We start from the raw sequence: 27,163 nt of genomic DNA on the forward strand, positions 1-27,163 counted from the left end.
CGTCATTGCTAAGCTGCCATTGCTAGTGAGGCTTCTTTCCCTTTTTTCTTCTTGTCTATCTTCCTCCTCTTTCCCGTATGGTTGGGTTTGCAGAAACTAAGCCGCCAGTAAGAGGTCGACCGCCTGCTATACAGCAGCAACTGAGCCCCTCCCGTCAGCCCAACTCCACATTTCTCTTCTTCTTCTTTTTCTTCTTCTTCTAGCCGTTTGCATAGCACTATAGCATTGACACACCTATATTTCTCTTATTATAAATTATTTATTTTATTTAGCTAATCCAAATTAGATTTTTAGGCAGTTAATTATTTCATGAAGATATACTTAGTAACATGGGTATTAGATAATATAATTAGTATAATTTATAAATAGTTGCACATAAATATATTTATAACCTTCATATATTTTTATTAGATTAACGCATCTTTATTAATTATAATCATATATATATATATATATAATTCCAATAACTTATTATGTACTGTTATGCATGGACAAATAGTAGGCTTACTTATTGATTATATTACATGATTAAGTAAAAACTATTTTATGCGTAAGTTTAATTAATTAAGCAAAAATAGTAATCACAAAATAATTAAATTACAAATAGATATGGTAAGTACTATTTATTTTAATTATATTTATATATTTAACCATTACATATATAAAAAGATATTAGCAAACCTAGAGATACTATTGAGTAAATATCATTTATAATAATAATAGCACATTAATATTTTATCATAATTAAATATATTGTATAATATTAGTTACTTAATAACAGTAAAAAGAATAATTAAGAACATAATAAATCATTATATTTTATACAAATGAGTCCTAATTAGATAAATTTGAACTATTTAAATAATTTCAGATACCAAACCTCTTATTTGAGACCTTATTGCCAGCAGAGTTGATATTTTGTTGACGAACATAGTAAATATGTATTTTATGTTTTATGATCAGATGGTGAGTAGTCTTACCTCATAATAACTTTCTCACCTATGCAAACAATTTTTTTTTTATTTCTTACAATGTGTAACTTAGCAAATATAAAAACGTATATTTTGTTTAGTCTATGCACATAATTTACATATTTGATTCACATGACTTTTTACTACTATCGAAGTGTACCTTTGTTAATATGAAAGTGAATATTTTTTATTTTGTGCACATAATTTATATAGAGATTAGCAACCTTGATTAATATAGAAGCGCATCTTTTATATAATTTTTGCACATAATTTATATAGGTAATGCACATGATCTTTTAGTAGACTACAATGCATATTTTGGCTAATATAAAACGACACCTTTTATATAATTTTTATGCATAATTTACATAAGTGACGCAAAGTACTATTTTATAAAATCACGCACTTTTGTAAAATTAAAGTGCATACTTTGGGATAATTCTACTTAAACCCCTTGAACTATTACTCTTTTTTATATAATGTTACAATCCGACCACATGGGTTAAGTCGAGTCAAGTCGAGTCAAGTCAAGTTAGTTACTTAGCTTTATTTTATTATTTTAAATTTTAAATAAATCGGATAATCCACATGTAGATTCGATCTATTAGGGATTTTTACTCTTATAAATAGGAGTGGACATGTATTTGATAAGATCATTGATGAAATATGAGTTTAGCTAAGTTATTATTTTCGTCATTATATTTTACTATAGCCGTTAGATCGTCTTTATCTTTCTAGGAGTAGATCAGAGCCGTAGAAGCATCCCGATCTTCCAAATCTTAGCCGCCTTCCTCCAGTAGTAGCCACCCTGTCTTACAGCCATCCACCACTCTCCGACGACTGTCGCAACGGCTTACTATTCTACCCTACTTTGATCTTGCTCTACTATTTGAACCATAACTTTCCATTCGGATCTCTAATTGACTTCATTCGAAAGCCATTAGACCTAGAACTTTTAAGATTACTACCCTTCAAAATTAGGATCATTCTTTGGATGGATCACTCCAGATTGGGTTTGTAACATTGGTATCAAAGTCGACGTTCCTCGGACAATGGTTATCATGTGATCCAAGACGAAAGAGGAAGGAGCAACTATGGAGGATCAAGAACTCATCTCCATTCTTATAGGAGTTTCTCTAGTGCCCCCTCTCCCATAACAATTGTTGACGACAAGCCATAAGTATGGGCAAAAGCACTTTTTTAAGAATTTTCAGCCGAGTCAAAAGAGAACGCGAAGAAGATCCAAACTGCCCTCAAAGACTCGATCTAGGCCTTGACAGAGGTCCTACTAGCCGCCTTTCACCGACCTGTACTGCCAACCACAATGGAATCTAGCCAACTGTATCTAGAAAACTCCACTCGTGAGAGAGGTGAAAGGGAGACCCAAACCGCGGCAACCACGACTCCTCTGGCCATGGTGGAGGCCTCCGTCCACTGTAGATCTAGAACATCGTCGACGAGACGTTGGAGCAGTTGGCCGTGACAGTCCTAATGTCATCTTCCCCACCCATAGTGGGAGCTAGGGCTAAAAATCCTAGCTTCCACTAACGGCAATCCAGGCTCCTCCAGCACGGAACTCCACGTCTAACACATTCCTCAAACCACCTATATTCGAGACATGGCCTCCGTTCATGCCAATAACCGCCAAAAGAGCACCGACGACAGTGCTTATCGTTGTAGTAAAATCGTGCCGATGACCGCGGGTCTAGCGCTCCCATGACCACCAGTGTAGCGGTCGAGTGGCCGAATTCGACAGCTACAACTGTAGGAAGCTACCCTTATGTATGGGCGACTCCGTCGTGGCTTCCTACTGCCGTTGCTCCGAAGCAGTGGGGCCATGGGCTCCTTTCATAGTTGCTGGGGGTTGGTGGACCTACCGGTGATGTGCCATGGCCATCGTTATAGCCACTCAAGCCCGAGCTCGATAATTGGTTTCCACCGCCGCTCGCCACCGTTCCATCACCGTGAGAACCAACTAGGGGCTGACTGCTGATGACCCACGACCAAACCCAGCTGTGGTCGCCCCCCATGCAATCTATGGCAGCACCCCTAGGCTGAATGTCAACCTTAGGGTTAGAGTTAGGTTATTTGCATGAAGGTGATGAAGTGAATGATTTATGAGGTAGGCCAAATTTTTGCGAACCGGTTCAACCATCTTGTGCAAACCAGTTTGGAACCCATGAACATGACCCTGAGCATGAGTACGAGCCTGAGCCCAAGGATAAATTGTGGAATGACTTGATGGGCCCGTGTCAGACTGAGCCAAATTCGCATGCAGCCTAGGTGCGACATGAGCTAAACCTGTGGGCTTATGACTCACGAGACCAGCCTTGACCCCAAGGTCACTTCGCTTGCGATGACATACCATAATTTGGGATCTAAGCTCAGACTATGAAGCTTGATTTCCCAAAATTCTTTAGAGGAGACTCGTGTGTGGACTCGACCATGGCACGCTCGACCTAATTAGTGGAGCAATTTCTCACGTACCATGGCACGCCCGACTATCAGAAGTTCCAACTAGCCTTATTTCACTTGGAGGGCATGGTGATCAGGTGGTACTAGTCAGTTGAGTGGACTCGATCATTAGTGTTTTGACAGGATTTTGCGGATGCGATTTGTGCTCAATTCAGTCCGACCCAATATGAAAACTTTCATGCCATGTTGACTAAGCTGACTTAGTCAATAACAGTTCGAGCTTACCTGAAAGAGTTCGAGCAGATATGCAATTGAGTCACTAACTGGTCTAACTCGACCCTGAAGAGTATCTTCATTAGTGGGCTCAGACTTAACATGCATGTTGATGTCAAGGCTTTGAGGCCCACTACTTCTGACGAGGTCTTCTCCTTAGCTATTATGTAGTCCAAGTTGGATCAGTTGAACCAAATATGCAAGCCCACGGCCTACTAGAGACGGCATTTACCCAGACTCAGCTTGCATCGACGGCTCATCATAATCGATAGATGATCTCACGCCTCTTTGTACCCAACGACTTGAAAGAGCGTCGAAGAAAAGGCTTGTGTTTTTACTATGATGACTAATTTACCGCTGGTCATAAATGCAAGCGCCAGCCAGTCCATGTCATGTTCCTAGGTGGACTCAAGGAAGATGAACCTGAATTCACTAATTGGCACGACAAGTTGTATGAGTATAAAGACATGAAAGACTAGTCACTTTGAGGACAAGATGTTGAAAGCTTGGTAGATTGTTATGATCCGACCATATGGTTTAAGTCGAGTTAAGTTAGTTACTTAGTTTTATCTTATTATTTTGAATTTCAAATAAATTGAATAATCCATGTATGGATCCAATCCGCTAGGGATTTTTACTCCTATAAAAGGCTCTTCAATTTTTTAATTGATAGAAATAGGCCAATCTATTATCAAATTATAAATTTAGGCCTTTTTTTACTTATTTAGACTAATTTATTTTTTCTCTAATCCAACCGAATCATTTAATCTCAACGTAGACATTGTTCAAAATTAGAGCATACTTTTTGTTTAAGTGATGTGTACAAATTATATACATAATGCGTGGTATTTTTTTAAAATCTTAATACGAATATTGTTAAAAATTGCAGCGTACGTTTTGTATAAGTGATGCACAACGTTTTTTTTTTTAAATTAGAGTGTATTTTTTGTATAAGAGATGTATATAAATTATATAAGTAATGTATGCCCTTTTTTAAAATCTTGATATTCATATTGTTAAAAATTAGAACGTACATTTTATATATGCGATACGTATAAATTACATAAGTTATGCGTGATTTTTTTCAGGACGATAGTCTGTTTGTTAGGGCTTAATCAGTAAAAAAGCTCAAAATTGTAATTTGATAATAAGGGGCCTATTTCTGTAAAGGCCTATTTCTGTAAATTAGAAAATTAAAAGATTTTTTCTGCAAATAATATTATATAATTTTATAAGGTTAGTATTAAATCATTTATCATAATAGGTATTGAAACGACTCAACAAGCCAAAGTCGTCGACATTTCTGTGCGGGAGAGAGAGGCGAAAAAATGGCGGTGGGGATATCGCAGGTGGAGATCATCAAACCCCGCACGGATAAGCGTGAGTATCGAAGGATCGTCCTCCCCAATTCCCTGGAGGTCCTCCTCATCAGCGATCCCGAAACCGATAAGGTCTTCCCTTTTCTCTCCCTTTTCTCTCTCGCGATTATATCTCAATTCAGCTTGGTGGATTCGCTATCGTTTATTCCAGGCTGCGGCTTCTATGAATGTTTCTGTTGGCTATTACTGCGATCCGGAGGGCTTAGAGGGACTCGCCCACTTTCTTGGTGAGTTATTCTTCTGTAATTATGGCATGAAGTACGGGTGGGTGGTAAAAAATCTTAAATTGTGTAACTTAGACAAGCTTGATATATGCAAACGAATTCACACACGGTCAATTCTTCTGTGTGTCTATTGGTATTATTGAACAAAGTAGCTCATAGTGGGAAGAATAAGTGAGAACTTTATATTGACTTATGGCGGCAAAGCAGCCATCTTTTTTGATAATAAATTTGGAGTTCCTTTACTCATGCAAGTTGCCTTTCCTTGCAGAGCATATGCTGTTTTATGCTAGTGAGAAATATCCGGTGGAAGATAGTTACTCAAAGTATATTGCAGAGGTATTTTCTAATTTTCTGAATTTGAGTTTTGAGATACATGTTGTTTTCGTCAGTGGCCATGATCTATCTTCTCTGCCATTCCTGTTGCTTTAATGAAGTTGTTTTGGTATTTGAATGTTTGCAATTCCAGCATGTTTTTTGCGATTATGTGAGTTTTTTTTAACGGATCATTTGCATTTCTAATGGGATTGTTTTAGTTTTGCACTACTTGCTAAAGAGGATCTTGTTTATTGTACTACTTTTCTTGGTTTATGCATCTAACTATCTAAGTGACCAATCTGATCAAGATATCAGTATAATTGAACATAAGGTTGCACACATCTTGCATTCCCTAGATATGCTTTGGTGGAAGCCTTCTGTAAAGTATATTTTTGGAACACCGATAAATGATAGGCTGTCACAACAGTATTCAATGCTTGCTTATTCTCAGTGGATAACTTGCTTAATCGTCTGGAAACTGTTGACTAAAACCTGAGGTGTATAATAATGACAATATGGATAGCATTATCACTACATGTCTCCACGCTCTTACGCTAGGGGACTCTTTGGAATTATCAGACTCAACTTTCAATTTGCTTAGTGGCTTGAACTGATATGTGTGATGAGATGCATGATAAAAGTAATGTATATGAATGTCACAACCATGATTAGATAATCAAACTACATTAGATGTCCAGATATAACACAAAAATTAAATAGCTACCAATTCACAATATATTGAAGATACACTCCTACTTGATAGCAATCTATTAAGGTATTGCACAAAATCTCCAGCAATATGATACATGGTAAACAACTAATAATGTTCTATACACAAATCTAAATTATTATTTGGTAATAAAAGATAGGAAAATTTTCATGACACTCTGTCTTATAATAAAATTATGGTTTATGTTTTATATTTTTACTATTTGCAAATCGAGTCTTATGATTTAACGAATATGTGTAAAAAATATTCTGTTATTAGATCTGTTAGCTAAACTTAACCAAACTCTTAGGTTAAGTTAACTATGCTAAAAAGATTATATATGGATATTTGGAACAATACTTTAAGTTTAGGGTTAAATACATTTTACCCTCTTATATTTATATCCAAAATCACTTTATTCCTCCTGTTCAAAAAGTCCCAAACCAGTTATTGTATTTATGACTAAAGTGAAGCCGTCAATTTTTCTATCAAGGTTAATAGAGTGCGTCTAAATGACCAAAATACATTTTTGTATTTATTATGCAAAATAGATGGGTTTTTGATCTTATTCCTAGATGTGATATGACTATTAAACTTTATAAAAACTTAGGTTTAAGAAAATTTACTATATATTTGGCACAATCTAGAAAGTAAAAGAAGAAAATATGTGGGTATTTTTTAAGGGAATAGAAAATAGGTTAAAATCGTCTTGATTTATCCTAACACCCATAATAACAAAAGACGATATTTAAAGCGATAGAGCTGTAGAGGTGGTCTATTGTAGTTGCAGAACTGAGTCTTTTTTTTTTTCTTAGCCTTGGGTTTACATTTGTAAACTTTACTAATGAAGTTTTCATTCTGTACATGCCAGATCATGAATTAGTAACTGCATCCAATCTTCAAAAAAGTCCCAATTGTTTCGAACTTTCGATTTTTGGAATGGGATATTTACGGATTCCCCATGAATAGGATCAAACCTTATTCCATGATATTTCCATAAGATTCCTTTTTCTTATTCTTAAGCAACCTTTTTCTTGTCCTAGATTTAACACATACCAATCTGATTAGATCCATTGGAATGCCCTTCCGGGGGGCCCGAGCCATTAGTGAGATACCACTTTGGAAGAGCTAGAATTTTAACCTTGTGTCAGTACCTACGGGCCAAGGGACAGTCTCATGCTAGTTGCAAATAACTGGGATGAAATTGTGAGAGAAGGCCTGCTCAATTCGTTTGCAGATCTACAACCAAATATATTAATTAACAATATCATTATTAGTAACAATATAACAATTTGGGCCTGTATCAGCTTCTCCTAGTGCTCGAGGTGTGAAATTCATCTAAAGGGCTTAATATGCGCTTCACTCTTCCTGAATAAATGCTCTCATATTTTTTGTTGTTCTATTACACTTTATGAAAACATAAAGAAAATGCAAATAATTGATTAAATGAATAGCATATCTATATGATCTTGGTGCATGGTATGATTAAATGTGTAGATAGCGAACCGTACCTGCCCTCTCTTACTTAACACAACATACACTAGTGGTACCTATACCAGTAAGTGCACTCACAACTCACACATCAGTACCAAACAATTCTCACATAATCTCTTGTTTCTAATATGGTGGATGGATTAGTGAATGTACATTCAGGATTTTTTCTGGTATTTGTTTCTGTGAGTAAAAGCAGCACTGCATCCTTAATAGCAAATTCAAATGGATCAGTGCGACAGTGTTTATCTCTTATTCTGCTGAGTAACTTTTTCTTCATATCTTTCATAACCATACTTCTGGATACTTAACTGTTAAAGAACTTATTACTAAATTATCCATGAGAATTTCACACTGATGCTAAAATTTGCATTTCTATTATTAAATCATGTATTATAGGCTTTATAGCATTACATAGAATAGTAAAAGATCAACTATATTGAGATGTTGTTTGTTTGCAAACTCATAATATGATATTTGTGGATAATTAGCATGGTGGTTCCACAAATGCCTTTACAAGCTCCGAGGAAACAAACTTCTTCTTTGATATCAACGCTGACTGCTTGGAAGAGGCCTTGGATAGGTGTGCTGGTTTTACATGCTTCTAACTTGTTTATCTTTTTCTTTCTATTTAGTAAATTCTGATTTTATTCTCTTTGTTCTTCAGATATGCACAGTTCTTTATCAGGCCATTGATGTCTGCTGATGCTACTCTTAGAGAAATAAAAGCTGTTGACTCCGGTATATAGTACTTTTATGCTCTTAGTTATCTGTTTCTTTTGAGCGTGAATATTCATTTCCTTTTTTCACCAGAGAATCAAAAAAATCTATTATCTGATGCCTGGAGAATGAATCAGGTACATTCTGCTACACTTTATGTAGAAATTTCTATTTTCACAAACATTGGTTGTAGATAAAAAGCATAATGATACTTGAGATTTTAGAGTAACATCATTTATTTGATGAGTATACTGCAAGTTCTTAGTTACTTTGGATCAGAGAATATTGTTTCTAATACAGGAGAGCTAAGGGAGGGTCAATGGGTGGGGAAGTGTTTGAGCAATTGCTTGATATGATTTGAGTTTGATTGGATCAACTCATAGGGACATTGGACTCGATGGATCGAGTTTATTTGTCTTTGATTATTTATGATGTAAGCCTTTAAAGCAAGTCTAATTAAGTTATGTGAGTCATTAATACAAATCCAAATAAGTCATGAAAGCCTTTAAAATAAATCTAGTTAAGTCAAGTAAACCTTTAAGGCAACTCCAAATTAAGTCATGTAAGTCTTTAAGATAACTTCTAATTTGAGTCATGTCAACTTCTAAGGCTAATCTTGGTAGGACTTATTGTATTCGATCTTTATATATAGAGAGATTAGACTCCTTTGTTTAATCACCCAAGCATCGAAAATTTATTTTAGCTTTGAATTTATCTTAAAATTAGGAGTAAGATAACGTAGGAATAAAAGTAAATTAATCTCTCTCTACTATATTTCTATCTTTTCTCTCCACTATCACCACCACTACCATATCTCATACAATTGAAACCCACCATCTTCCATCCACTCCGTTAACCATCATATACCCTAATTAAAGCCTAGACTCTTGTTGCGGATCGACTATAATCGGTTTGTAACAATTTAGTGTTAGAGCAGACCTTTGTTGCGGTTCGACTCAATTAGTCCATAATAATTTGGTATCAGAGTAGACCCTTGTTGCAGTTTGACTCAGTCAGTTCGTAACAATTTGGTATTAGAACTCAAGTACCACTAGGCTGGTTCATAACAATAATTAGAATTTTAATTTTCACCGAATATGAGTTCTAGTTTAGTCTTTGTTTTCATTTTAGAAGAATTAATTGCCACAAGCCATGGTCAAATTCATGGGTTAGCTTGATCTGGTCCGCTACAACTTACACATATGACTTGTTATTCCTATTCTAAAGTCTAGTTAAATTTCTTTCATATGAGGACATAATAATTTTTTGAGATGAGCTGAATGTGATACACCGACTTGTCTTTATATCTACATTATCTAATCTTGTTGAAATTTTCTAATCAACCATAAGGAGAAGAAAATTGAGGAGCAAGCGTCATGTATTCTCTCTCCCTCTTGATCTCTCTCTTTTCAAAACTAAAACATATCGTAAAGTAATAGTGTTCAAGTGGCTAGTTGCTATCAGCATCAAATAATATCACACCATCTTTCATCTTCTTTGTCTTTACCACAAAGGGCCTTGTTGTTTTATAGGTTAATTGTATGCATATCTCCTTGCATCTATACCCTATTGCCCTTCATAGATTTTGTATTTAAATGTGTTTTCCGCTTAAAACTCTGGTTTCCTTGTGAACCTGCCTTTTTACTTATTTAAGCTGGTTATCCAACCCTTTATATTTAATTTTTGACATTGTTAATGTTGCGGTTTTTAATTTAGGTGCATAGTAAACATAATTAAACCACTTCAATTTGTATAAATTTCTATTTATGTTTTAGGAAAATAAAGTGGTTTCTGGCAGGTGCGTTTGAACGCAAAGGGATGGCATTTGAACGTTGCGTTTGAACGCCTGATCTTGCGTTCACACATATAGAGAACACATTTTGGTTGTTTGAATGCAATTGGTGTGCGTTCGAACGCACGATGGGTAAGTTGAGTTGTAATATAATTTGTTTAGAGTTTTTGGATGTTTGATTAGCCTTCAAATATGTGGAAAAGCAGTCTCTTTGGATTATTGATTATTGTATTTGGTTTTCATATAGGCTTGAACCACCTTCTCCATTCTCCTTTCTCCCCCTTGGAATCTAACCTGAGTTCTTATTTATAGTCGAGGTTAATCCTTCGTCGCTTCTCCCTTCTCCCTCTAGCGACCAGCTATACCTAGAAGCTCTATTCTCCCACTTTATCTAGTTTCAAGCACTAATCAATCCACCATACTCATAATCATATCCCATAACTCTAACCACATTTCACGTCTACCCCGTTACCTCTTGACCTTCAGTTATTGTTTCATATGTAACTTTCGATATACTCATCTGATCGGTGAGATTTTGGTGGCGTTGGATTCTTAACTCCTAGAGGAACAACATATCTGAATTTCAGATCGATCTAACGGTTGGATCGAACTCAGTTACCTTTGCAAGTTCCGTACTGAATTTGTTCAGATTATTAAATCGGGTAGAAAATCATCTTCACCAAAAATGATCATAACAGTTAATTAAAAACTAAACAATGTAATAGTAGAAAACATAGATACCTTAACCTGAGATGTCATCTATGAAAAAGTAATGAGTATATTTTTGCAAAAATAGTAAGTATATTTTTGCCTTTCTGCTCTTAAATGGATCAAAATTAAGGGTTTTTGATGGGTGTCTATGCAAGAATGTCTTTGTAGGGGTATGTATGCAAATATCGAATTTTAATATTTACACATGCAAATATTATACAGAGAGCTATATATGTAAATAGATATTTTTGAACGGTATATATGCAAGAAAAACCTTGTTTCCAATATTTTTCGGTTTGCTCAAATCAGAATACTATAAATTTTAGAGATTTATGGATTTGATTAGAAGTATGGATTGTTCTTTTCTTGTTTATACATAGGAAGCTATCATTTTATAATGTGTAAGCTAAATATTCTTCATGATCGCCGAGAATCTCATTTATTCCTAGTAGTGTTAGAAATGCTATTTTGGTTATGATAATCTCTGATTACATTAGTATAAGACTTATTGGTAGAGAAATAATGATTTTACATGGATGATTATCTTTCTCTTTGAGGTTATGTCAACTTGAAGTATAATATCATGAGTTTTTCTTTTCGGTCTAATTGCTTACAGATAATATACACTTTATTTATTAAAAATTGTTGATTCGCAGATTCTCAGATTTTTACCTCTTATCCTTTTTGGTGAAAATCCTCTTACAAGTGTATGATTGATTGAGTTGAATGACTGCATAAAGAAAGTTTCTGAAAGGCGTTAGAGTAACTCAGTTTATTTCCTTATTGGTCTTAAGCAGATTGAAAGTGATTAGCAACACGGATGTATAATGTTTCTCCAGTGAATATCTTAAGAATGAACCAATTAGAGAGCATTTGGTATTCTAATGTTCATGCGACCTACTGGGTTATGGCTTTGCGAACAAGAAGAAAACTTATGCAACATGATAGTACAAAAATAAGTAAACTCCTTATATAGCAACAAGGATGTATAATGTTGTCTGTCACACATTCACTGATGTTTATTGATTATAAACAAAACTTGAATTGTTTACGAAAACATCATGAAGTGAGCCTTCTGCTCCTATTTCTATTATGTAAGTATTCGTTTCTTATATTGTTAATTTGTCAATTATATATTATTGCGAAGATTAAAACATATTGATAAATTTGCCAAAGAAACCCTATATCTATATTTTGCTTTTATTATCATTCACATCCAACCATATGGATATTTATCATTTGACCCTTACATTTGCTTTGACTATCTTAAAGACAACTTGACTTTAGTATCTTAGTGAATAGTTACTATATATACGAGTTTAATTAAATATAGAAGCAAAATGACTTTAATACCCTTAAGTTTCAACTTTAAAGTAAAAAATAAAAGGGAAACCAGATTTTAAAGTGAAATTAGGGGTACTTTCAAGGTTCTAAAAATCGGTATTGGGATTGGGATCGGTCGTGCGGTAAAACAATACGTATCGGCCGCTTGTATCGGATCGGATTATTTTAATTAAATAAAATTCTAAATATTATTTAAAAATGTTGAGAAATTTCTAAAACTTTAAAAAAAATTAGAAGAAAATAAGAAATAATAATACTCACATATAAAGCCTAAAAAGTAAAAAACTAAAAATCTAAATATTAGTCTGAAGTATCCATTCTTTCCTACACTTTCTCTTTCTTTCTATCTTTCCCTTTCTTCTTCACTCTCTCTCACCCTCTTTTTTTTTATCTTTCCCTCTCTCCCTCACTCTCTCTTCCTTTTCCCTCTCTCTCTCTCGTCCTTTCTCTCTCCCACTCTCTCTCTCCCTCTTTCTCTAGCTGCTGTTGTCAGCAGCAGTTGTCCCTCTCTCCCTCACTCTCTCTCTCCCTTTCTCTCTCCGTCACTCTCTCTCTTTCCCTCTCTCTCCCTCTCTTTCTAGCTGCTGCCGCCTATAGTAGGCAGCGGTCTGTTGCAGCAGATAGCTGCTGCTACAGGCGGCTATAGCTAGCAGCCACCTGTAAGGCTGAAACTAGCCAACTAGCTGGTTTCGGCACGGATTGGGATTGGCCGAAACCTATGAAACACGGACACTTTAAATAGCATGCCGTGTCCGTGTCCGACACTTGTCGGACAGCGACACTCGTCGGACACTCATTGGACACGTTTCAGATACTTTTACGACATATCCACATTTTAAAATGTGGTCAACCAAACGAATGGAAAGACACTATTAGAAAAGAAATTCTTAAGGAAATTTTAAAAATTATTGAGATAAATCCAAAACCAGAAGAAACCCTCATTTATAAAATTGAAATAGCTTTAAATGGGGAAGAAAATTCATGGACCACTAAAGATTAAATGCAACAGAAATTGAAGACGATTTTCCGAAGACAATAATCCGAAAAATTGCATATGTAGAATAAATTTGGACACTCCTTAGACACTTTTAGATACTCTTGAGAAATTTTTTGAACATAAGATTTATCATATAATATAAAAGTTGATAACCTAAATTATTGATTTTAGAAAATTTCTGCATATGCTATAGAAATATAATGCAACAATCACAAGTTAGTACATACAAGAAAATTAATATTAATGCAAATTATTGTAAAATCACAGATTCGCCTATGCCATCCACTGTAGTTAAGTAATGGTAGTTAGTTATTTATTCTCAGGTAGTTAGATATTTATTCTTATAATATAGAATTTTATTATCACATATTAGCATTATCATTTTTGGCTTTGTAGTATTGTATACGTTTTGTTTTTCTCTCATGAATAATTTATGCATGCTTGTGTATTTATACTATAAGTTTAGAAAAATATTTCTTTAAACATATCGATAATATATATAATTCTTTTATTTATTTATTTTGCGGTGTCCTAAACGTATCGTGTCCTGTTTTTTTAAGATTTGTCGTATCCCCGTGTCCGTATCATGTCGTATCCGTGTCCCGTATCTGTGTCTGAGCTTCTTAGGCCGAAACTAGAAACTATGGGTACTTTAATTTTATATTTTCAAAAGTAATGGATATTCTCTATCTTGTTAGTTGTTATTAAGTTAAAGTTTATCTGAAGTATTTTTGAGATATTAAATGTAGAGGTCAAATGATAAATATCTGTGGTAGGTTGTGAATTATAATAAATATAAAATGTAGGGTGTTTTAATAAAATTCCAAGCATATTTTTAAGATGGAAATTTATTTTGACCTCTTACTGAATAATGTTTAGTATCAATTTGGTGTACTTGAAGTCTTTTTCACTTCCTGATCTATGTATACTACAAACGTATTTATTTTTGTTTAAAATCTAATGGAATAATCTATACAGAGCCTAAAAACTTTGAAGATAGGGAAAGATCTCTATATAAAGGGCATCTTCTCTAGCCTACGGTGACCTAAACTAGTATTGTATAACTAATCTTTTTCACTTCCTGATCTATGTAAGGTACAAACATATATATTTTTGTTTAAAATTTAATAGAATAATCTATACATAGCCTAGTGAATTCAACTTTGAAGATAAGGAAAGATCTTTATATAAAGGGCATCTTCTATAGGTTATGGCGACCCAAATTAGTATCGATCTCATTGTCTTTATTCTTAAGATATGCAATATAGCAAGAGATTTTGTATTGTTGAAAACTACCCTCTTTTCTTTTAGCTCAGGAGTTATTATAACAGTTTTCTTATAGGTTGTTAGAGACAAGGATTATCATATTGATGGCACATACCATACTGATTAACTACTAAGAGGGTTGGTGCAAATTGTAGATCCTTGGGCCAAGTTATCTATGCTAATCAACATAGTGTAGGTATGGGACGACAGAGGGCAGGCATGAGGAAGATGCTGGGCAACATATGTAGTACCAGGATGATGGGAGTTTACATAGTTATTAGGACTAGTGTCAATTGCTGTTCTGAGAATTTGAGCTGATTTTTCTAGGTATGGTAAGTATCGAATGGCATTGGGTTACTGCTTGATACTATAATTCTTGCTTTGGAAACTAACATTGCAGAGCTTTCATTATCTATTTCTAGGTTTCTACTTCTAGCAGGATATCTAATTCTCTATCTAGTTTGTTAGTTTATGATATTTGGAAAAAAGTGCCTACCTCGTGGGTTCATTTTGATTCGAACCATACCTTATCATTTTCCAAAATAACCCCTATGTTTTGTAAAAAAGTTCATTTAAACCTTGGGTTAATTTTAACTCATCTCACCATAACATATATTCAATCTTATTCAAGGTGATATTTTTATTTTTTAAAATGTCTAAGTTTAATTAGTCTTATTCAAGGTGATATTTTTAAAATGACCAAATTTAATTAATCTTGTTCAAGGTGGTATTTAATGTTTAAGTTATTATCGTCAATTCTCACTCACAATGAGCTCAAATATAATAGTCTTACCCTCGCAATCATGTAATTTTTTTTTCGAATCTTCCTTTCTAACGTTTATATTTTGAATTTCAAATTGATCCTTTGTCAATGATATTCAAAGCTTTAAACTTTTCTCTTAGCAAGGGTATACTTTCACATCACTTGATTTTCTTAATGGTAAGTAACATTTGGGTTCCATGATTATTACAGTAGGGTGTTAATTGTATATTTTCTTGTAAATGGTAGGGTTAGTTTCAAACCATAAAAGTTCATAATGTTGGGGATGTTACGGTCGCTTTTTGTGGATATGATTTCCTATTCGATTTGATAATCTGGATTGAATTTAGTATGGAACTTGTGAAGATAACTGTGATCGATGCAACTGTTGGATCTATCTAAGATTTAGATATGTTGTTCCTTTGGAAGTTAGAAATTCAACGCAACCGTAATTTCGTCGATCGGATCAGTAGATCGAAAGTTATGTGTGAATCAATGACCGAAGATCAAGAGGTAGCGGGATGGACGTGGAATATGTGGTTAGGGTTATACAAAATGATTATGGTATGATAGATGAATTAGTGCATGGAACTAGATGAAGGGGGAGAAAGGAGCTTTCAGGTATGGCTGGTTGTTAGGGAGAGGAGGGAGAAGTGATGGAAGATTAACTTCAGCCGTAAACGAGAAATTGAGTTGGATACTAAGGGGGAGGAAGGAGGAGGGAGAAGATGACTTAAGCTTAGATGAAAACTAATTCTAATATTCAATAATTAATAGAAGCTGCTTTTCCATATATATAGAGACTAGCTAAACATTTAAATAAACAAATCTTATTACAACTCAACTTAATCCTAAACAAGTCCTATTGCAACTCAACTTTTTCGTCGTGTGTTTGAACACATTTTGATTGCATTTGAATAGACAAAAGACGTTATTTGTATGTGCGATCGTTCGAACGCCATCCATTTGTGTTCGAACGCATCTGACGGAAACTATTTTATTTTTCTAAAACATAAATAGAAATTGATACAAATTGAAGTAGTTTTGCACCTAAATTAAGAACCGCATTAAGGGGCTTTTTGTAAATTTCCTTATTATAAATGGTTAATGTTTTTCAAGCTTTAGATGTGGTTGGATTAAGCTTCAGACTAGGAGAACCAAGAAGGAAAGTTCATAATACTTTGGTACCCGGCATAGTTCCAAGTTTTGTTGATCCCGAGTAAGATCGGCCATAGCCAACCTGATACAGTCTTTTCTTCTCTCTTCTCTCTCCTCCTTCCTTTTCTCTCTCTATTTATTTTCATTTCTTCTCTCTGCTGCCCCATTTCATTTCTCTCTCTACTCTCAATCACTAATGTCTCCTCTCTTTTTCTTCCTCTCTTTCTTTCGAATCTTTCCTCTAATCTCTTCCTCCCTCTATTTCTCTGTTAGTCTCTTTCTTTTTTAATCTCTGCTACTGCAGCAAAAAATCTTCTGTAGTAATAGAGAGTGAGATAGAGAGATGAGAGAGAGATGGAGGAAGATATTGAGAGGGAGTAACAAAGAGAGAGAGAGAGAGAGAGAGAGAGAAGAAGTGAAAAAATAATCAGAGAAAAGATTTGCCTTGCGACTGACCTTAAGAGAGAGAGAAAGAGGAGGGAGAGAGAAGAAATAAAAAAATAAAATTAGAAAAATAAAATTTGCCTTGGTAGGAAAAGAGAGAAAAGGAAAGATAAGGGAGAGCCAACTCGATTTAAATATTCATCAAATTTTTGATTAAGGTGATGTATTTTTTTAGTTTTAAGTTCTATATTTGAGTAATTATTATTCCCTTATTTTCTTATCTTTTTTCTAAATTTTTCTGTGTTCTTAAATAATATTTAGAATTTTGTATAATTAAATATAGTCCGATCCGATATGGACGGCCGATACAATTGATATGACCAATATAGCCAATACGTATTATTTTTTGGATAACTGATCTTGATTTTAATATCGAGTTTTGGAACCTTGGTACTTGGTTTAATAGAAAAGTAAAAAGCAATGGAAGTAAGAAGGAAGTTTACTTGAATAATCAAGAGAGGAAGAAGGTGGTCAAATGTGTTTTCAGTTTGACTTTATAAAAGTAATTCCATGACACAACAATTATTGTACTATATTAAATCCTTAAGAATCTTAGGCCAAAAAATGTTCCATTCAACGTAGTCTAATCATGGTTTGCTTCATATCTATGCAAGTAAGAATCCTATGAGATATTAACACTAATTATGAGATATGAACCCAAACCATCTGACATGTTTGCAACTTGCAAGAACGCTCACAAGTATAATTCCTGTATATCTTTTGCTTGAAAGGAGTACATAGATTCTCTTGATTCTCTGTTATAATTGTATTGAAAGAGATAAAGGTAAAACATGGGACAAATAAAACTGTCCCAAGTATTTTGCCTGCTGAAATTTGACTCTGATAAGTGATAGTAATCCCATTCATAATGAATATTAAAATTGAAATCGAGGATCTTATGCTCTTTCCTTTTGTAGTTGGCTTGTTGGCTTGTTAATGTCATGCTGGATTTCCATTAATTATAAGAAATTTTATCCCTTATATTTAGGTTTAATGGCTTTTCAATTTTTAATGTTCACCATTATGCTAGTTTCACTTCAGCTTGCTTGTTTCAATATTTTCAGCTTCAAAAGCATCTATCATCACAAGATCATCCGTATCATAAATTCAGTACAGGTAAGCAATTTGATATCTTGAGTAACTTATAATCTGCGGTCTTATTTTTTTTTTATTATTGTAGCTGTGTTCTTTTAGTTTTACATGATGTTGTTGCTTGCTAGAATATCTTGCCTATTTTTGGATGGACTTAAATCATTTTTCTTGAAATAGATATCAATCTCAAGGATTACAGTGCTATGGGCACAGGGCAGGCTAGCATATCCAACATTGGCTTGGCATGGCGTGTCATAGCACGCGTCACGCTGAGTGTGGGCAAATCCCAGGCCATTTGGGGTGTCCGTGGCACATTTACACATTCTTGATACGCCCTAAAACAGGTTTTTCCAACTTTTTAGTGGCTAAATTAGCTTTCACTGGTTAAATGAAAGACATTTAGCATTAGATATTGGTAAAAAAAAAATGCAATTTTATGTAGAAATTGGAGTATTAATTGACATATATATAAGTTGTAAATTGTATACATATAGTTCAAACTAGATAAACAAATTATAGTAACCCAAAGTAGATCAATGCCCATAAGGTGAATCATGCACCAATTAGATTTCAAATTGATGTTTCCCTAAACGTTTTTGATTGTTTCAAATTTAGGCATAAGGTTTGGGCCATGGTTGGGATCAACTGAAACGGATTGGGATCCACCATGCCGATCCATGGCTGAAACTAGTCCAAGTATCGGTTGGATTGGCCGATATCTGATTCGTATCGGGGCAAGATCGGCCATATCAGTCAATCTGTCGATATGGGCTCTCCTTCTCTCTTCTCTCACGCCATCTCTCTTCTCTCTATTTTTTTCATTTCTTCTCTCACCGGTGCCATATCTCTCTCATTTCTCTCTACTCTCTCCCTCTCTCTTGTTCTTCCTCTCTTTCTTTTCTCCAATCTTTTTCTCTGTCTCTCTCTCCTTTAATCTCTGTTATTGCAGTAGAAAATCTGATGTAGTAACAAAGAGTGAGATAGAGAGACGAGAGAGAGAGAGACGAGAGAGAGAGTGGAGAGTGAGAGAGGAAGGAAGAGAGTGTGTGAGAGAGAGGAACGAAGAGATTGAGAGGGAATGAAGAAATAAAAAAAATAGAGAAATAAAATTACCTTGCGACAAGAGAGGGAGGAAGGTGGAGATTGAGAGAGAAAGAGAGAAAGAAGAGGGAGAGAGAAGAAATAAAAAAATAGAATTTGCCTTGTGGCAGTAATAGAGAAAGGGAGGTAAAAAGAGAAAAGGGGACAGAGAAGGGAGAGACAACTTGGTATTCATCAAAGTTTTGAATAAGTTAATGTAACTTTTAGTTTTTTGATTTTATATGTGAATAATTAGTATTATTTTTTATCATTTTTCTAAATTTTAAAATTTTTTTCTCATATTTTTAAATAATATCTAGAATTTATATGATTAAAAAAATAATCCGATACAATATAAGCGGCCGATACAACCAATAAAATCGATATGGCCGATATGTATCGTTTTTCTGAATGGCCGATCCCGAGTTTTGGAACCTTGGTTTAGGTGAAACCATTATTTTTTATCCATGTCTGAAATGTCATCCAACAACTGCAAAGTTCAAGTTGAGATCAGTCTATATCTGAAATTAAGCTTTATTTTTATGGTATTTCTTTATGCAAAATTTTATATAATTTTTGTCATTTTAGCTTGATATCTTACAGTACAAGGGTATCTTTGGCATGCCCCCATGCCACGTGCCAATACCTCATTGGCAACAGGGTGTGCTAAGTGACATGGCAACTCCTCAACTCGTTTAATGATTTAATGATTTTCTTTGTTTATTATATTGGAAATGTGCCACTATTTCTAGGCTAGTGGGAGAACACATTTTTATGCAACTTTATGGCTACTTATCTTTAGCTTTGCGAAGAATATATACACTTGAACTCTATTAGTAAGGGTTCTTTAATTGTGACTATCCTCCCTCTTTGGTCTTTATTAACTTAAAAAATCTCAAAGGTAGTGGTTTTCTTACCTTGGACTGTACTAAACTTTATCCCTTGTTTGATCTTTAAAGGAGGATAAGAAAAATGCATTTGTTCTAGTGATAAAAGGTTTAATCATGAGGTGGTCAATATATTTCTTGGTGTTTAAGTTAGTTCTGATCATATTCATTTTGGTTTCTACTGAATAACAACATGTTAGAAGAAAAAATATAAGATAAATTGCTTGGTTTTCATGTTAGTGATGATCCAAGTTCTCATATCTCATGATAGTATAGTCCATGATTTTCAGCAGTTTGCAGCTTAGAAACACCAAAGTTGATATGAAAGCACAAATGGATTGCTTGAGTTTGAGCTAAGACTTATTTTAGCTCATTGCATATCTGGGTCTACGTTGGTAACTTGAGTGGATGTCAAGATACCGAGCAATGATTACTCAGATCACTTTATTATATAACCAACCTAAGTTATGGACTTTGTCGTGGTTTGAATTGGTATATATTGAATATTTTGGTTGCCAATATTTGTGAGTTTTACAATTTTAGTTTTATATATATATATATATATATATATATATACTGGTGCAACTTAGTTCATTTATTGCTAATATTGTGGGAACCTGTTTAGTGCTGTTTGCTTGAATTGTAACACAAATATAGTATAAGGATGATTACGAAATGCAACTATGATTTGCCAGGTGGCATCTAAGCTTGTTGCTTTAATTATTATTAATCATTAGTTTGTTTTCACTTTGTCTAGGTGTACTTTAGGTTCATATTAGTTGGCTTCTTAACTTGTTAGTTCTTGTTAGACTTGATGTAGAGGCTTCCTAAGCCTTTTAGGATATGCGGCCACCTTTTGCTCCTCCTTATTGGAACTGACCACTTATTGGATCCATTATAGACATCTTAAATGTCTTAGGGTGTTGGTATCATAATTTACTTGAGATGCGATCCTAACCTTAAACGAATTCTAAGAAACCCAAATATGGTCTATCTATAAATTCCTGCAGTTGAGTATTGTGTAGAAATAAAGGTTCAAAGGCGACTTATCATGTAAGGAAAGTAGGAAATCTTAGAGCATATGGATAAGTAAGCCTTCCTTAATCCTTCTTTTTCAGTTCTTTGGTCCTATTTATGATTTCAATTTTCTGTTGGTATTCTCTTTACCCTCTTTTCAATCTGCTGACCTTTTCATTGCCTAAGTCAAGGGTGATAGGTAAAATCTTTCACTTTTAAGACGGATGCCAGGCTGGATTTATTTCTTTTTCTCCTTTAAGGACATTAAAATGGTCTCCAATGCGAAAAGAACTACTTGACATATGACTTATGTTTGGGGCTAGATTTATAGAGATTTGAAGAGTTTATTGTTTGTTACTTTGTTATATCACTTGCTGATCCAAATTATTCCATTGCGTTGCAAGGAGCTGTACTGTTCATTGAAATACATAAGGTGATGGTTATTGCTTGACACCTCTCAACAATTTTGATACAAATGAGGGACTTTAACTGTTCTATCTACAAAATAGTTGTATGCTATTGTTTTATATCATTCCATCAACCAATCAAAATCGAATTTGTAATTGAGTTGTTAGTTTGTTTCAATCTTATTATTTTTTCTCTACACAAATATAGAATTACCTCGCTATGCCACGGTTCATGTGGGTCAAACAACCATCTGTAACAAAGTTTGACACTTTGACTAAGGTGGGCCAACAATTTGCACTATTAATGCACTCCCTGTAGAAAGTCTTGTTGACAAGCTAGCTATGCAATATATTGTGCAATGTTTGTAGGGTTAGGACGTCCATACTGGCCTGATAATTATGTAGATGGAATATAAAAGAATGGAGACCAATGCTTGATCTGGACTTGAAAGATGGCTGAACTAGTATCAGTTGGAAATATATATGTCTCAAGGCATTTGCGATTGGTACTGCAAAGACACCACATTAATTTCTTTAGTTCTTTTAACACTTAATAGTGTTGATCATCTTGTGGTTTAAAATGTACTCGGAGACATGCTTCTGTATAGCACATATTATGCTGGTCATCCCAGAATTCTAATTGATGTAACATGCATTGCAGAAGGCATAATATGCTAAAACTTATGGTAGGTAGTCTGGAAAGAGAGCTGATTTTCTTGTGGTCTGATAATATTATCCATTGCTTGGATTGTGTTTTCTTTGACAACAAGTCTTTGACTTTTTGGCATTTCACATACAAACCAAGAATTCTTGTTGGTTATATCTATTCTTCCTTTTCTCTAGTTTCAGTGCCCTAATTCCTTTGCTTTTTTGTTTCTTCTCTTTCTGGGCATTTCATTGTTATTTGACATGTCTGCTTTCTTGAAGTATGGGGTCCTTTCTTCTAGATGGCTCATGGCTCCTTTGAATCTACTGGTCTTACATGCAATTTGTTGTGCCACAAGCATTGTATTGTCACTTATATACTCTCCTTCATCTCCGCCTCTGCATCTATACCCTTTTATTAAATAGAAACCCTACAAGGAAAAGGGAAAGCATACCTCATGATACGCTTAAAACGTTTTGTGAAATAAATTATGATCTTTTTGCTACAAAGCTCTTAACTTATTAGTTCATAGATCTTTGGGCTTTGATTACCGAGAAATAGATATTCTACAAATAAAAACCGAGGATTGGGACTCCATTGTTATCATTTTATATGTATATGGTTACAATTATTTATGCTCTCAGTGTGTCTATGATGTAGCACCAGGCGGATTTTTAGCTAGTTTGTATCATCTTACGAGAATACAGTATGGTATAGATAAACCAGAAGAGGTATGCATAAAAGTATTTGCTCCAAGGGATAATCCTAGAATCCCGTCTGTTTTCTGGATTTGGAGAAGTGCTGATTTTCAAGAACGCGAATCTTATGATATGTTGGGAATCTCTTGTGATAATCATCCATGTCTTAAACGCAAGGTTCCAAAAATCGATATCGGGATCGGGATCGGCTGTCCAGAAAAACGATACGTATCAGTTGTATCGGTTGCCTGTATAGGATCAGATTATTTTAATAAAATAAAATTCTAAATATTATTTAGAAATGTTGAGAAATTTCTAAAAATTTAGAAAAAATTATAAAAAAATAAGAAATAATAATTACTCACATATAAAGTCTAAAAAGTAAAAAAGTAAAAATCTCTCTTCTTCCCTCTCTTTTTTTCTATCCCTCTAACTATTAGTCTGAAGTATCCATTCTTTGCTACACTTTCTCTTTCTTTCTATCTTTCCCCCTCTTTTTTTTTATCTTTCCCTCTCTCTCTCTCTCTCTCTCTCCCCCTCCCTTTCTCTCTCCCTCACTCTCTCTTTCCCTCTCTCCCTTTCTCTCTCCCTCACTCTCTCTTTCCCTCTCTCCCTCTCTCCCTCTCTCTCTAGCTGCTGTCAGCAGCAGCTGTCCCTCTCTCCCTCACTCTCTCTTCCTTTTACCCTCTCTCTCCCTCTCCCTTTCTCTCTCCCTCACTCTCTCTCTTGCCCTCTCCCTCTCCCTCTCAGCAGCTGACGACTGCAGCTAGCAGCCAGCCAACTGGTTGGTTTCAACCCGGATCGGGATCGGCTATAGCTGATCCTGATCTGTTTTGGCCGATCCCACTCGGGATCGGCTGAAACTAGAAACTATGCTTAAACGTATCTTAATGCCGGAAAGTTGGATAGGCTGGCCTTTACATAAGGATTATATCACTCTAAATTTCTATGAAATATAAGATGCTCATTTAATGATAAGAAACTAACGTTCACTTATACGACACGACTTCAGATTTTATTCAAGTCAAGGAAGACTTTTATGTTCTGTTTTAGATGAAAGAGAATAACTACTGGACTCTAATTCTGCTTTGAAGGTAGCAGATCACAACTTTTGTCTCACACAGATTGTGAGATCTTATCAATCCTCTAGGGATCATTCATCTTTCTCCTCCATGACATGAGATAGCCTAGTGTTGCAAATCACAATTTTGTGGTGTGTATGTAAGGGGGAGGGGCTGTCGATGGTACCCTCCATGGTACATGCTGTGCTGACACAACAACCACTGGTCAGTTGATTCATTTTGTAAGACTGTTTGGATTCTATGAACTTTCACAATATTAAATTTTAATGAATGACATGCTATCAGGGCCACTCAGACCAATTTTTTGAGTTTGGCAGCAAAGCTTTGATTGTTATATTTGTTGCTTTGTCATTATCACTTTGTATAGATGGTCTTCATTAGACTCTGAAAGTGCAAATCCACTTGTCAACCCTGTTTAATATTTTCTGGAGAAGTGTATCTAGCTGAGATTTATTTTCTTTAAAATTTGTCAAAGATTTATTAAATGAAGACTATTCTTTAATCAGCCAAGTGCTTAGTCTTATCTATCTGTCTAATTGTTTGTTTGTGGGAGTTGACTTTCACTGCATACTATGAGCAGAACATGATTTCTCTTTGTATGAGGCTTCAACTGATCTAGAAATTTGGAAGCGTAAGATGTACGCAATTTTAATTTTACCCCCTTTATATAATACTTTGTTTCAATACAAAAATAAGCAAACTATGGTGCATGGGTCAAGAATTAACAGTCACATCAAGTGATGCTCTCTAAAATGTAGATTAATCTGCATAGTTGCATACATAATGTAGGGTTTGCATCTCTTATGTTCCGTGGATGATGTTATTCTTTTTGTAATTTCAAATTGTGCTCTTCTTGAATTTATTTCCTTGTCTTATGATTTTCTCTGTTAGCTGAAACTTCGTGTTTCATGTTGCTATTGTTATATTTCATCTTCTGGTTTAACATCATACATTCTCTATCAAGTTGCTAGTTGATATACTTTCCCAAAATGTAAGCCTATTGGCAGGCTAAACATATAAATTAAGTTACAACATAATAACTCAAGTTTCCTAGAATTTAATAGCTTTCTTTAAGCTAACATGTCCACAATCCGTTGATCACCATAAGCCTATTGACAGGCTGGCAGCTATATACTTGCCTTATTTTGTTTTGAATATAGCATTTTTTTGAGTTATTTTTACTCTTTTAATTCCCATTGATCACTTGAGTGGCACTGAACAAAGGAATTACTTTAGATATATATAATTTTTATACTTATTTTATGCTGTTTTAGGAAATTGGCATACATTGGAGGTTAAACCAAAAGAAAATGGAGTGGACACAAGGCTTGCATTACTTAAATTTTATGAAGATAACTATTCTGCAAACCTTATGCACCTAGTGGTATATGGAAAAGGTCAGGGCCTACATTTTATTGTTATCAAATGTTTATAACCTCTTTTATATACTTATCTGTTCTTTCCTTGTCGATGGAATTCATAGAGAGCCTTGATAATATCCAAAAACTAGTTGAAGAGAAGTTCCAAGATATTCCAAATATAGAAAGGAGTCACTTTCACTTCCATGGTCAACCTTGTTCAAGTGAACATCTCCAGGTATATCAGCTAATGCTAGTACAGATAATCTTTAAAGTTGCAATATTATGCATAAATCTGTTCATATTACTATCCATCTAATTGTAATTCTGCTATAATTATGATGAGAATAAATACAATCATAGTTTATTAACTGTTAGATTGTTGCAGATCCTTGTTAAAGCAGTCCCTATAAAGCAAGGTCACACTTTGAGAATTATATGGCCAATAACTCCTAGCATTCGCAATTATAAGGAAGGCCCTTGCAGGTACCTTGGTCATCTTATTGGACATGAAGGAGAAGGATCTCTCTTTTACATATTGAAAAAGTTAGGTAACTTCAATTTCTGATGTTTTAAATCTTATGCTTATTTTTATCCTCATATTTCTGCACATGTGCTTATTTAATTATTTTCTAGGTTTAGATCATCATGCTGGACACATTTTTTTTTTTTTTTGGTGCATCTTATGCTTTTCTCTTCTCCTAATTGTTGTTTTTGTTGGCATTACTGTGGGAAGATGCAGAATCAAGGCTGAAGATGTTTTAGGTTGCTAGGGTTGGCCTTTTTTGTTGTTTTTGGTTAGTTGTTTACTAGTTTCTTACAATTTATTGATAATCAGGTAAGACATTCGAAAGAAAATAGTAGAGTAAAAAGAAAAAACACTAGTACCATTTACTAGTACAACATTTTTTTTTTCTAACAATTAGAGATATGGATCACCTCATGTATCCTTATTTTTGAAACATAAAAAAGTAATGTCAATGACATCAATAAAGAACTGAAATAACATAGCTTACAGGAAAACATAAAATCAGAAGCAAAACAGAATCACAAACAAAAGAGAAACATGGAAAAAAGATACAAAACATGATCAAATTGATGTAACCATAGATTGCCTTGAATGGTTTTTATTTTTTGCCCTTAGATAGACATTTGCTTTGTTCAGACAGACTATGGTCAAAAATATGTACTCTAGTTATGTGTTCTCTGGAAGTTTATCAAAAGGACCCTAGTTTTGCATTTATTAATCACTCACAATCTACCATATGGATATTTATCATTTGGCCCCTATATTTTGCTTTTAATGCCTCAAAAATACCTCGAGTTAATTTTCATCTAAAAGAACTAACAAAATAGGGAATATCCATCACTTTTGAGAATAAAAATTTGAAATATCTAAAATACCCCAAATTTGACCTTAAATTTGGTTCCCTTTTTCACTTTTTCTTAACCTTTGAAAACTCATTCAAGGTATTAAAGTCATTTTGCATCTATATATTGTTAATTTAAGGATTGAGTATATTTTACCCCCATATTTTGGACCAAAATCACTTTACCTCCCGAAGCTTTGTTTTGTATCACTATGTCTCCTTGCACTTTTGACTAAATGTATATGTCATTAGCAAAGATGATTAAAATCATAAAATGACTTAAATGGCCTTGCTTTTGTTAAATAACTTTCTATTGGAAAAGAAAGCTCAGTGTGGTTTGGTGATACGAAATATAAGTCTTAGCGGTAAAGTGATATATGTTCAAAACTTCAAACTGATAACAATTTTTAAAATTTTAAGGCATGTACATCATTAATTTTGGATTATAAAAATCTACTAGTTGCAATTTAGTCAAAAACACATAAAGGCATAATGATACAACAAAATAAAATTCAAAGGGTAAAGTGACTTTAGTCTAGAGTACATTAGGGTAAAAT

General features: G+C 34.2%; 1 protein-coding gene across 1 annotated transcript in view; it reads left to right on the forward strand.

Moving 5' to 3' along the window:
- The first annotated feature begins 4,923 nt into the window (after window positions 1-4,923).
- Window positions 4,924-27,163, forward strand: part of LOC140758720 (insulin-degrading enzyme-like 1, peroxisomal) — a 55,480-nt gene continuing 33,240 nt past the window's right edge. The window contains exons 1-10 of the mRNA XM_073094983.1: window positions 4,924-5,110; window positions 5,190-5,265; window positions 5,531-5,598; window positions 8,269-8,360; window positions 8,445-8,518; window positions 8,591-8,634; window positions 18,034-18,085; window positions 25,153-25,275; window positions 25,362-25,474; window positions 25,625-25,787. Coding sequence (XP_072951084.1) covers window positions 4,988-5,110; window positions 5,190-5,265; window positions 5,531-5,598; window positions 8,269-8,360; window positions 8,445-8,518; window positions 8,591-8,634; window positions 18,034-18,085; window positions 25,153-25,275; window positions 25,362-25,474; window positions 25,625-25,787 — 928 coding nt within the window. The 5' untranslated portion in view covers window positions 4,924-4,987. The remainder of the gene's footprint in view (window positions 5,111-5,189; window positions 5,266-5,530; window positions 5,599-8,268; window positions 8,361-8,444; window positions 8,519-8,590; window positions 8,635-18,033; window positions 18,086-25,152; window positions 25,276-25,361; window positions 25,475-25,624; window positions 25,788-27,163) is intronic.

The sequence above is a fragment of the Typha angustifolia genome, chromosome 4 (genome assembly GCF_048772165.1).
Source record: "Typha angustifolia cultivar Huaian chromosome 4, ASM4877216v1, whole genome shotgun sequence".
NCBI classification, from domain to species: Eukaryota; Viridiplantae; Streptophyta; class Magnoliopsida; order Poales; family Typhaceae; genus Typha; species Typha angustifolia.